The sequence below is a fragment of the Anopheles aquasalis genome, chromosome X (assembly GCF_943734665.1).
Source record: "Anopheles aquasalis chromosome X, idAnoAquaMG_Q_19, whole genome shotgun sequence".
Lineage (NCBI taxonomy): Eukaryota > Metazoa > Arthropoda > Insecta > Diptera > Culicidae > Anopheles > Anopheles aquasalis.
The window spans coordinates 468,244-481,144 of NC_064876.1; the positions used below are offsets into that span (position 1 = coordinate 468,244).

The 12,901-nt window shown below is 54.9% G+C and overlaps 1 protein-coding gene across 6 annotated transcripts in view; it reads left to right on the forward strand.

Annotated features, from left to right (window-relative positions):
- LOC126569775 (F-actin-monooxygenase Mical) overlaps nt 1-12,901 on the forward strand; it is a 43,451-nt gene that overhangs the window by 13,631 nt on the left and 16,919 nt on the right. For 3 of the 6 annotated variants that reach the window (XM_050227143.1, XM_050227108.1, XM_050227133.1), the window contains exons 1-8: nt 3,301-3,336; nt 3,470-3,815; nt 3,898-5,383; nt 5,490-5,938; nt 8,146-8,394; nt 9,262-9,777; nt 9,857-10,571; nt 10,658-10,773. In XM_050227143.1, the coding sequence (XP_050083100.1) occupies nt 3,326-3,336; nt 3,470-3,815; nt 3,898-5,383; nt 5,490-5,938; nt 8,146-8,394; nt 9,262-9,777; nt 9,857-10,571; nt 10,658-10,773 (3,888 nt within the window). In that variant the 5' untranslated portion in view covers nt 3,301-3,325. Of the gene's footprint in view, nt 1-3,300; nt 3,337-3,469; nt 3,816-3,897; nt 5,384-5,489; nt 5,939-8,145; nt 8,395-9,261; nt 9,778-9,856; nt 10,572-10,657; nt 10,774-12,901 lie in introns of those variants that run through there. The other 3 variants (XM_050227118.1, XM_050227125.1, XM_050227152.1) reach the window with 2 other exon arrangements.

A 12,901-nucleotide genomic window follows, 5' to 3' on the forward strand; every position in this document is an offset into this window, starting at 1 on the left:
CAGATTGATCAGGTTGAATTTCTGCAAACGTATCCCCCCCCCCCCCCCGGGCCCCCTCGTGATGCACCACTCCATGTGTACGTTGACACCAGGGGATGCAGATTAATTTGCATTTTTATTGAAAAATTTACGAGCTCACCTTTACGAGCAGCAAACTGTCTGCCATCTGGCAAGCCTCCCCCCCCCCCGCTTCGGGAAGATAAAACATGAAATATGTTTGCCCTCCACACCCCTCCGCCACCTTGGGCGCATTGGCCGCGTGGAGCGGCATTTTTGCCTTTTTTAATGTCCTCGCATAAAGAAACCACTGAGTGCGGCGTAAAAAAGCGTTGCACACCGGGTGTGGTGTGGAGGAGGAACCGGCTCTGATTGCACTGTTCCGATAGGTGCGGTCCGCGAACGAGTTTACGAACAATTAGCGTGATCATCATTTTCCCACCTGGAACGGTTTGTGGATTGTCCATCAACGTGCGTCCCGAGGGAGACCACCCGTTTACTACGGCGATCGTCGTCTAAGTTCCGTTGCCAATCAGTTTCACAAAGCAATTCGTCTAGGTCTGTAGAGTACTGCTTTTTTTTTAAACAACCATCTAAATCTCTTGACAATTCTATGCATGTGCGATCATTTAACGCACCAAAATTTCTTTTAAAATGCTACTTTTCTTACCTGTCTTTTTGGTAGACTTGTCGCCGCGCCGAAAATCCCACGAAAATGTCGATTGCACATTCGTTGCATTTCCTTTGGTGGGGGGCACGCAGTTACGCAGCGAAAAAAAACCGCTTCGGATCGATTCATCGTCCCCCTCGTGGATCGTCTCCCTAGAACGAAAGAGTTGTATTATTGTACACCACATCTCGGACGTCAGCCAATAAATCATGGTAACAATCATATCATATCATTGGTGAAGCTTGAGGCCGATGATGATGATGATGTGTCCTTAACGCGCAAAAGTAGTAGCTTAGCTGATAACCGTTAAAGGACACCCATCCGTGTCCGTTGCGGTGGGCATTAGATTGAAAAAAAAAAACAAAATGCTGCTGCCATGCTTGTTGTTGCTGCTGCACAAAGGGCAGGGTCGGTTGTAAAACATCACCTTCACCGAACGCAGCATTTGTCAATAATTTATGGTGTTATGGAGCCCGATCGGGCAAGCTCTAGCCCTGCTGGCAGCCAAAGGTCTGTTATTCTGAGAGGGAGGGAGGGGTGGGAAACGCGGAACAAACAAATGCGCACCAAGCGATCCCCCCGGATAACATGTGTTCTACGTGTGTTTCTCTCACCCGGCTGTTCTCTGGAACGAGTGACGGTGCTGCTGCTGCTGCTGCTACTGGACTGGTGCTATTTTTGGAAAAGGGCCATGCATCGTAGTCCGACTTATCGCTTCAAGATGTTGAAATGCAGTGTGAGTTAGCGCGTGTACCGAGCCGGGAGTTTTTTCCTTTTCGTCCCGGGATGGTTGAAATGGGCCCCGCATCATCATCCTCATTACTATTATCCTCCCCCTAGCGGTGAGGGGATGTTGTTATTGGGGTTGAGACCCATTTCGCCTAGGCCGTTGGGTGGATTCCGGTGCCACCTACGCGAGTTTCGCTTCGCTTTTCGCACCGCCACAACAACAGCATCGTATGTGTGTGTGTGTGTTTGGTGCGAGTGGTTTGGCACCATTCTTGGTAGCAGGGCGCGCACAAACAAACACCTTCCCCCCGGGCCATCGGAATTCGCCAATTGATTTCGCCATTGCATCGCTAAAGATAGCTTCTCGACCTGACCGCGACCGCCATCTCGTGTGTTCGTGGTGTGTTGCACCTTTGCCCATCACCATCGCCTGATGTCTCACTCATAGCATAGCAGTGCGCGAACGGTTTTAATTTGGCTGTTTGGTTGATTGTCATCCAACGTTCGATCGGCGGAACGCGATAATTGCGCGTACCATGCGCGTGGGTCTCACGGGCTTCATTAGAACCCCCCCCCCCCCCCCCCCTTTGTGGAACCAATCTCATCCACGCGGACATCGCTACATAAACTCCGCCACTGAATGACCACGGGATGCGCGCCGATGATCCTGGTGGAGATGTGAACCAGGGTATTCGGAAGGAGATTCGCCAGCAGGAATACAAATCTCTTAAAATGAGCAACTAATGGAGATGGTCTGGTATTGAAACAGCCGCCCTAACCGTTTTACTCTACCAGGCGTAGTAGATTTTTGATGATTATTCCGTTTTTATGGCGTTTTTTTTAATCGTTGCTAAGAAAACGGGATAAATGAGCCGCCTGCTGGTTTGACACAGTACCAGTTCAGAAACTGATAGAAGATTCCCCATGAAAAAGGGACACCCTTATCTCTGTTTTTTCTCCAAAGTAACGCAGCATCGCCAAATATGGTCGCCGCCTTTTAAATGAGGAATGGGACGGGACTACGTTATCACATACCTAGGCCCGGGCTGATGACTCGCTATCGGGTTTGGGTACAGTTACAGGCGAGATTAGATGCTTATCGCTGAGGGGCGCAAAACGTGTGGCTTGCGGCTAATGCCGCTTTCGTCGCCGCATTGGAAGCGCATTCAAGTCGCTCGCACACTCGCATCCCTACAAGGAGCGCCAAGCCGAGGAGCTTCTCGAGCGGTTTTTGGCGGCGGGAGAAATCAGGACCCTAATTTGCATGCCGCTAGCGGCGACTGAGAGCGCGCGCGCGAGAGAGAGAGAAAAAGAGAATAAATGCTCGATCTTCTCTTTCTCTCTCTCTCTCTCTGTCTGTCTCTTTTCCCCCTCTCTTTCTCTCTCTCGCTCGCACGATGCATGCGGACTTTTATGTTATTATTTTTGCACGGAACCAAGACAAGTCCGCGGCAACTCAACGCGTCTCAACTCGATTGACGATTTTACGACCGACCCCCCCGCTCCCCCGCCCGCCCTCTCCCCCCGATATCCATGTGTTTATCTCCTAACCAGTCTTTCATTTGCTGCAACAGTCACCTTAGTCCTCTGGGGGTCCCTCCACCCTCCACCCCTCCCCCGGTGGGTGTTTATATGTTTGGACGCTCCGAGCCGTCTTCTCCAGTCACGCGTTGACACTCGAACGGTACGGAGCAAAGGAATTATCATCATCATCATCAACCAAACAATTTCCCAACAACAACACCGTCGCCGCCGCCAGCGCCTTGCCTTCCGATCCTTTTCGCGACATTGCGACAATCAACCCCCCGAAACCACTCGCCCGTCAATTATTGCTATCAACCGTGGTGGACATTTGTTTGCGTGTGTGTGTGTGTGTTGTCTTTTGTTGTTGCTGTTTTGTGGGTTTCTGTTGTCTACTTCGACTGTGAAATGTTTCCACTGTAAGCGTGTTCCACCCACCCGGGTGCGTGCGTGCCCCGCGGAGTGTACGACGATCTGTCCATCCAACCGAAATCACTAACCTTTACCAATCATCTGCTTTTCTCTGTCTGTCTCTCTGTCTGTCTGTGTCAGAATGAACGCCAGCACGATGAGTGAGCACGAGAAGGCCACGCTGGCCACGGAGATGTTCAACCATTTCTGTACGGCGACGACGATGCGACAGATACTGGGCGTGTACAGGAACATGTGCGACACGATCATGATCCGGCCGGGCCCGCTGAACGAGTTCTACCCGAAGCTGAAGGCGATGGTGCGCAGCTGGAAGGCGCAGGCACTGTGGAAGAAGTTTGATGCCCGGGCAGCCCAGAAGGTCTACAACCGGGGTACGGCTGCGTCCGGTACCCGGGTGCTGATCGTCGGCGCGGGCCCGTGTGGACTGCGCACCGCCATCGAAGCCCAGCTGCTCGGTGCCAAAGTGGTAAGTGGGAAATGTGTTCCCTGGCGGCTCCCGAAACCCCACCTCACACCGGAATGCTCTGATCGCTCTATTTCTCGTGCAGGTTGTGGTCGAGAAGCGGGATCGGTTCAGTAGAAACAATGTACTCCACCTGTGGCCATTTTTGATAACGGATCTCAAGGCGCTCGGCGCGAAAAAGTTCTACGGCAAGTTCTGTGCCGGTTCGATCGATCACATCTCGATCCGGCAGCTCCAGTGCATCCTGCTGAAGGTGGCGCTCCTGCTCGGGGTCGAGGTGCACGAGGGTGTATCGTTCGTGCGCGAGCTGGAACCGAGCGAAGGGTGTGGGTGGCGGGCGACCGTGTCACCGGAGGAGCACGCCGTTTCGCACTACGAGTTTGATGTGCTGGTCGGTGCGGACGGTAAGCGGAACACGCTCGAAGGTTTCCGGCGCAAGGAGTTCCGTGGTAAGCTGGCGATCGCGATCACGGCCAACTTCATCAACAAGAAGACGGAGGCGGAAGCGATGGTGGAGGAGATCAGTGGTGTCGCGTTCATCTTTAACCAGTCGTTCTTCAAGGAGCTGTCGGAGAAGACGGGCATCGATCTGGAGAACATCGTGTACTACAAGGACGAGACGCACTACTTCGTGATGACGGCGATGAAGCACAGCCTGCTGCGGAAGGGCGTGATCCTGCAGGACTACAGCGATCCGACCGATCTGCTCGCACCGGCCAACGTGGACAAGTCGAAGCTGTTTGACTATGCGCGCGAGGCCGCCAACTTCTCCACCGACTACCAGATGCCGAACCTGGAGTTTGCGGTCAACCACTACGGTACGCCGGATGTGGCCATGTTCGACTTTACGTCGATGTTTGCGGCCGACAACTCGTGCAAGGTGACGGTACGGAAGAACTGCCGCCTGCTGTCCTGTCTGGTCGGTGACAGTCTGCTCGAACCGTTCTGGCCGACCGGGTCCGGCTGCGCGCGTGGGTTCCTCTCCAGCATGGACGCGGCGTTTGCGATCAAGCTCTTCGCGAACCCGAAGAACAGTCTGCTGGCGACGATTGCGCAGCGCGAATCGGTGTACCGGTTGCTGGCGCAGACGACACCGGAGAACCTGCACCGGAACATGAGCGAGTACACGATCGATCCGTCGACGCGGTACCGCGAGCTGAACAAGTCGGCGGTCAGCATCGCCCAGATTAAGCACCTGCTCGACACGGACGATCTGGCACTGCTCGAGCAGACGCACCTCGATACGAATGCGCTGGCGGCGGTGGCGGCCACACAGGCCCACGCCTCCTCGGCCAACGCTGCCGGTAGCGAGGTGGTGCCGAAGCGGAAGCGCCGCACCTACGACACCGTACCGCTCGGTGCGTTCCTGTTGCGCTGGCTCAAGTCGCAGCTCAAGGAGAGTGCGTTCGTGCAGGAGCTAACCGAGCCGGCCGAGTGTTTCACCAACGGTAAGGTGCTCTGTACGCTCATCCACCGCTACCGGCCCGACCTGGTGAACCTCGAGGCGGTGGCCGATTTCAGTGCGGACGTTTGCAACGAGCACGCGTTCATGATCTTCGAAAGCCATCTCGGTACGTTTGCTTCCCGCTTCCCTTCTCTCTATCTCTCCTTTTCTCTCTCTCTCTCTCTCGCTCGCTATATCATTGTTCGCTTCCGGTTTTTCCTCCTCCCCATCAGGTATACCGCGCGTCATGTCCGGGCAGGACTCGGTCACGCTGGCCGGGATCGACGCGAAGGTGTGGCTCAGCTATCTCGAGCAGATCTGCGAGCTGTTCCGGGGCGAGATACCGCACATTAAACACCCGAAGCTCGACTTCGAAGACTACAAGCAGAAGCAGCAGGTGGACACGTTGGCGTGGCAGCGGTTGGCGCACTACGCTGGCAGAATGCCGACGGGTGTTGGTGTGGCGGCCGGTGGCAGTGCCGGTATCGCTGCCAGTGCGGTCGAGGCATCGTCTGCCGGTGCCGGAGCGCGCAATAAGCTCAACTACTACCATCCGACGGCCGAGGAGGAACGGTTCAAGCGGGGCCGGGCGGCAGTTGCCTCGCCCCAGACCGACACGGTTAAACGGGCCAAGAAGCGCCGCAGCCATGACAACAAGCAGCAGCAGCAGCAGGGCAACATCGTAAGTATCGAGCGCGTCCGGATCTTCCTGGTGTCCCTTTGTCTTAGTTCGCTCGCGTTCACGCCTGCATTTGTGCGTCTCATCGGTTTCGGGCGGCTGTTGCGGCCCAACGAAGACGACTACGGCGATGACGATGACGATGGCGTCGGTGACAGTGAGGACGATGGCGCACACGTTGACGGTGGTGGCGAGAACGATGGTGAGTCTGCTGACTGCTGGGCCAGTTCGCCTTCTTCGTTGTCTTCACCGTCGTCGTCGTCGTCGTCGTCGTCCGTCGCAACCGCTGTCGAGCTGTGGAAGTAAAGGGTTACGATGCCCTTCCACCCGTGCCGCAGCATCACTTCTGTAATCTTTCTTTTTTCATGCAACTCGCGATTGCATTCCCGTAGCCCTCTTTGCACCTAGAGCCGACAGGGATTCTTCCCGTGCTCTTCGCTCTTCTTCTTCCTCTCTATAATACTCACAGTTAGTATTCGATAGCATCGGTAGTTAATATTATGCTTCTTTAGTTACTTTCGGAGCCAGATCGGCCGTTGGCTCCATTACCCCCCCCCCCCCCCCCCCCGCTTTTATCCGGCCGATCGTTTTGTTTTTCATTCCGGTTTGATCAGAATGATGCTGCTGCTGCCTTAGTGTGCTCTAAGGATCCCGCCACCTTGGTAATCATAAAGCTGTTGATGCTTCCCAACCGTTTGTTTCGATCGCCTACCATCGGCTGGCAGACTCGCATCCGGTCACAAATCTGTCGGAATCTTCGCAATCCGTGCAGCGTCGTGAGCTGTTGCAAGCGAGAGGCTAGCGCACGGTGGCAGGCACAGTGAAAGCAGCGTTGTTGTTGCTGCTGACATTGCTTTTAGTGCCCAAATGGCCGGTCGCTTGCGTGCGCACGGTTCCGTATCGGGGGCACACACTTGACGGGAAATTCACCCCCTCTCCCCTTTCGCTTGTCCAGCTGGAGGTCAGGGTGAGGAGGATACGAATGTGCGCACCTTCACCCGAAGCTGTGAAGTAATGTGTGGCGCTCGCGCTCGCGTTTAACCTGCCTAGCGAGGCATGGCGGGGTGGGGAGGGCAGCTCAGGTGGTGTGTATAGTGTCGTCACCGTGTGTCATCGATCGAAAGGCTAAAGGTGGCGCTGTGTTATATGTGTATAAGCCCCTTCAACATAGTTCATAGCGTCCTGTTCTCATGTATCATAGCGTCTCGTTGGCGTCGTTTGTGTATTTGCCTACAGCTAGCATTCGTTTTGTTCCATACTCTTTAATATTCTTTCGTAGTTTACTATTACTGCTACTGCTATTGTGCATACTGATCATTCTTCCATGCCGTACACTCCATCTACTTCTCTCTTTCTCTTAATTTTTTCCTCTTTTTTCCACCTTATTATATATAGAAAAATTACTTACTTTTATATGTATATAAATATACATAAACGAATCTATCTTACTATAAATCATACTTGGTATCATTTCATACGGTTCTCCCACATTTGTTTAAGCGTTAAAAACCAAACCAACCCTTCCCACTACACCATATCATCTCGCATGTAACAAAACAGTGGACGTGCATTAGTGTTAGCGAACGTAATCCAATAAATTTTAAGTATTCCAAACCCAACATGCTGTAGGCGACTAATTTCTTCTTCTACACCCCCTCCCTGGTGGCTCTCTGCAGCGCTAACTGTAGCTCCTAACTAGTAGTATTTGGTAGTGCCGTAGGGCGGAATCATTCTCCACATTTTCCACTTTTAAACCTAGTCTCTATCCTCACACAAACTCTGCACCCATCACCGGATCACCCTCTCCATCCAAGATAATATCCCAAAATGTATCATTTCTCCCACACATCACATCCCGAATCTCAAATGCTTTCGCAACATAACATCATTTAAAGCCACAGCCAGGCGTTGCCAGAAGGCGCAGAACCAGCCCCCGCCCTGGACTGGACGAAGGATTCCGCGCTCGAGGAAAAAAAACACACACATGTTGCGATACATCGCTCCATCATCTCCAGACTCATCACTGACATCTAGATCATCGGCAGCTGTAGCGGTCCGCTTGCAAGAGCGCAAGAGATCGAGATCGTGCTCGGTGTCGTCTGTCGTGCTTTCGGCAACTCGTGCCTCCTCTTTTCGCCCTCCCGTCCCCCGTGCTTTTTTTTTCTCTCCTGCTCCTCCGTTTGCTCTATCTCTCGTTTGTCCCGTTGTAGGAACAGCGCACCCGGCGCCTGCAGGAGATCGAGGCGAACCGGGTCGATCGGCAGACGAAGCGGCGGATGCAGCGTGCCCAGCAGACGCAGAACTTCTTCAAGAGTATCCACATGCTGCAGGCTAACACCCTGCTGCGGGAGAGCGATTGCTCGAGCGCATTTGAGGATTACTCGCTGTTCCTGTACCGCCAGTCGGCACCCGAGTTTAACTCGCGCGTGCGCGAGCTCGAACTCAAGCTGCGCTACCCCGTAAGCTGGCGCTGTGTGTGTGTTTTCTGTTTTTTCTCCGTGTTGCTGATAAACTGATATTTGGAATCCTTGCCAGCGTTGCCTTGTCTTGCCTTGCCTTAAAACCCGTTTTGAACTGCATGTTCCATGGTCCCGAAGCAGAAAAAAACAACAGCAATGCTGCTGCCTTGGATGTTCTCGTTCGATCGAATTGTTTCGCGAGCTGCGTGTCTAGGGAGTAATCTTACAGTTTCCCTCAACAACAATTTTCTCCGACCCAGGAGCTACAGGAGCAGCCGGTAGCACTTCTGAACTTGCTGTATCGGGCAGAGCTCACCGTTCACTAATCTGTTCGCTAACATAACAATTTTCGCTCCATTCCTCGTTGCAGCCTAGCTCCATCCATTGTTTGGTGGTTTAGTTGATCACCATTCAATCCCACCGTTCAACTGCTTCCCCTAACTGCCACAAATCCGCCATTTTCTTCCGTTCGTGCATGTTTTGTGTGGTGCCGACTGATTGTTGGATTCGTTAAACGCCCTGTTGTAATTGTATTGTGTATTAAATGGTATTGTTTGGTAAACTAATAGTAGAATAGAAGTTGATGCTTTTTCGCAACTCCATATGCAAATACACGATCCCAAAACTGCCACCCACCTACCACTACCATCATTGTTCACAAAACACGCACAAATCACACGAAACAGATGCAACGGGAATGCCAATGGCATTCGAACGTGTTTGGACGGGCTGCCAAATGTGTGTGCGCGCTCGCGTGTGTGTTAGTTTTTCAAGCATTCCAACTTGCTCTAATGTATGATTATCTTTTCCACATCTTAATGCACTCTGTACGGAATCGAACGAACGGTACGGTATGCGGCTGCACAGGACCGTGAGCGCGGGCTAGCGGCAGCGTATCCGCGCGGTATCACCGACGGCGATCAGATCAGTGATCGTGTCAAGTCGATGGAGCAGCGCATCGGTGGCAAGGCGGTGCAGGCGACCGAAAAGAAGCCGAAGGATCTGCTTCGCGCGATCGGAAAGATCGACTGCAACGACTGGAACGTGAAGGAGATTGAGCGCAAGATCGAGGAATCGAAGAAGACGACCGACATCGGCAAGAGCCGCGAGCGCGTGCCGAACTGGAACCGGGAGCAGTTTCTGGCGCGCCAGAACCGGCTGACACAGTCGAAGGAGGACGAGAAGTACCGGGAGATCGATAGCTCGCTGAAGGCCATCGACAAGCAGCTGAAGGAGGGCCACAACCTCGATCTGGGCGAACGGGGCAAGAACAAGGTGGCCTCGATGGCTGGCAAGCTGCAGCATGGCGGTGCCAGTGCACAGCAGCAACCGCCAGTAGCAGCCGCCCAACAGCAGCAGCAGTCTAATCAAGCGCAGAAAACGGTACATCCGCCGCCTAACGCATATCTTCGAGAACCCACTAATTCCGTGTGTTTTTTTTTCTTTTTTCGTGTAACCGCAGGCCGCCCTCGCTCTAACCACGAGCGGTATCGCCGAGAAGTGTCACTTCTGCAAGCAGCGCGTGTACCTGATGGGTAAAATCACGACCGAGGGCCTAACGTTGCACCGCTCCTGCCTCAAATGTCACCATTGCCACACGAACCTGCGCCTCGGTGCGTACGCGTTCGATCGGGACGACTCGGAGGGTCGGTTCTACTGTACGCACCATTTCAAGCTGCCATCGAAGATGGCGAGCAAGGCCACGGCTACCAAGGAGTCCCTGGCGGCGAGCAGACGCGAGCTGGCCGAACGGGAAGCAGCGAACGCGAAGGACCGGCAACAGCAGGCCAATCGGGCAGCGCTCATGGCAGCCGCCGCCGCCGCCGCCGGCAGCGGTGGCGGTGGTGCTGCAGAGGGTGAACCCGCCGGTACCACCATGGTCGACTACATGGCGGACGATGGCGGTTGCATCTCGGATGCGGACGCGCACCTCGTCATCGATGAGCACGAGTGGACGGACCGGAACTTTGGCACCGAGTCCGAGGAGGAATCCGAGGACGAGGAGCTCGACAGCTCCACGGACGATTCGGACGGGGAAAGCGATTCCGACTACGAGGAGGCGACCGGGTCACCGCTCGGTGCGCAAACGCTGCAGCTGGCGTCCGAGTGGATCAGCGACAAGCGGTTCCCCAACATGGTCGACAGCGATGACGATTTCTATGGTTACTCAAGCGAAGGTAAGTGGGAGCGAAGGGAGCAGCCGTGAGGGCCGTGAACTCTCTTCCCTGTTTAACTGTGATGTGCCGTGAACTCTTTTTTGCAGATGATGAGGCAGACTCGCAAACCGAGGGTGAGGAGCTGGCCAAAGCACGCGAAATGCGCCGGCAGGAGGTCAAACTGAGGCCGCTACCGAAACTACCGACCGATACCGAAACCGAGGTAGGTGACTGGCGGCGTGGTGGGTTTTCCCGTTCGTACTCGGGTGTGGGTTGGGGGGGGGGGGGGAGGGAAGATGGGGATTGTTTTGGTCCAATTGTTGCGCTCGCGGTGGTCGCAGCGACCCTCTATGGACGCAGGAAGGAACGAAAAGATGCCAAATGGTTTCCATCAAAATTTTTTTTTTGATTAATCTTTACTCTTTCGTTATCTTCTATCGACTCGGAATCATTACATTCACTCACACTCTCTCTCGGGCTGTGTGTGTTTGTGTGTGCGCGTAATTGCGCGGATTGACCCCTTTGAGGGTGAATTTTTCATTTTTTGTTACCCACGCTCTACACATTTACTCCTCCTGTTCGTCTACGATCTCCAACCATGTGCGCATTCGCACTGTGCACTTCCTTTAGCAGGCCACCTCTAGCATGAACCAGTCATCGATCATCGGTGGCCAACCGAGGGTGGTTGGGCCGGTGGATGGTGGCAGGGCACGGTCGAGATCTCCATCGCCACCACCGCTACCAACCGTACCGCCACCGACGGTTGAGGAGGAGCAGCAACAGCAAGAAATGGCCGATCAGGCACTGAAGGAGCGCATGCTGAAGAAGCTGAGCGTGCGCGAACAGTGGTTGCACGCGCCCTCGTCACCGGAGCGCACTGCTACGCCACCAAACCAAACCGGCACCACTAGCACCACCACTGTACCGTTGACTGCGGTTGAAATGGCGAAACCATCGACAAAATCTACTTCCACCTCCTTTTTCGGTGGGCTTATGAACAGCCTGAGTACACTGATCAAACCGAAAACTCCTAATTCACCACCCTCATCATCACCACCACCACCACCACCGAAATCATCACAACAAGCGCCAGCGCCAGCACCAACATCATCACCACCACAATCGACATCACCATCAACACCAACAGTGGCCACCAAACCATCCGCTACTCCATCCACACCGACGGCTATACGTTCTGGGTCATCCAACTCATTGGCTTTAAAGCAGCAGCAGCAGCAGCAGGCCACCGGTGCTGCACCGATTCCACCGTCTCCTCCGGCGGTCTCCGCATCCCCATCGGCCGTGCGTCGTAGCGAGCGGGTGTCTGCTTCCCCCAAAGATTCCCCTCGTATGCCTCGGCATGCTCCACCTCCGTCACCGAATGGTTCGCTCAAGCAGCAGAAGAAACAGCAGCAGCTGACGGCACGCACCGAGCGACGCCCGAAAGAGGTGCGCGACGATGCGGACGAGTTTCTGCGCCAGCTGCAGCAGGAACAGGCCGAGGCAGAGAAGCGCGCTAAGCAGCAGGAGGCAAAGAAGTTCAAGAGCAACATGCAATCGATCCGGGCAGCCGTCGAAGGCCCGAAGGCGGCGGGCAGCAAAGGCATCGCCAAGAGTGGCCAGGATTCGGCCGGAGGGGCCAACAACCGCCCTAAAGCGAAGCAGCAACCGCTTCCGAACAAGGAGGTGAGCGCATTGCAGCGTTCGGCCAGTTTGGCCAAGTATTTCCCGGGTGCCACCGGTTCGCCGACGCACGGCACGGCTACCCCATCATCGGCGGTGTCCAGTGTCGAAAGTTCGCCGGCTCTCGCCCGCAAAAAATCCAGCGAGGTCGATCTGATGCGTTACTTCGGCCCATCCGCCCAATCGACGCCCCCGACGTCCCGGTTGGCCACACCAGCCGCATCACGCAAAAACAGTCTCGATTCGCCGCTCGCGGTGCGTAAGGGCAACGCTACGATGCCAAGTGGCTCACCGAAACCACCAGTCATGCCACCGCCACCGGTGGTGGCCCCGGCGAAGAAGAACGTGCTCGCGTTTCAGCCGATCAAAAAGTCGAAAACGGATGTAGCGCTCCCGTCGGCCCAGCCACGGAAGAATGTGCTCGCGTTCCAGGCAACGGCTCAGCAGAAGGTGGCCAGCGGGGTGAAGGGCCAGCCGGGCGACACCAGCGCACCAGCGGTACGCTCGAAGCCAACCCCGACGAAGCGCAGCACGCCACCGAAGGACGTCGATCCGGATGATAAGCTGTTCGAGGATCTGCTGCAGGATGTCGACGATCTGTTGCTGCAGGAGGAATCGTTCGATGCGATACTCGGGCTGACCAAGTCACCGCGAGCGAGCCCGAAGCC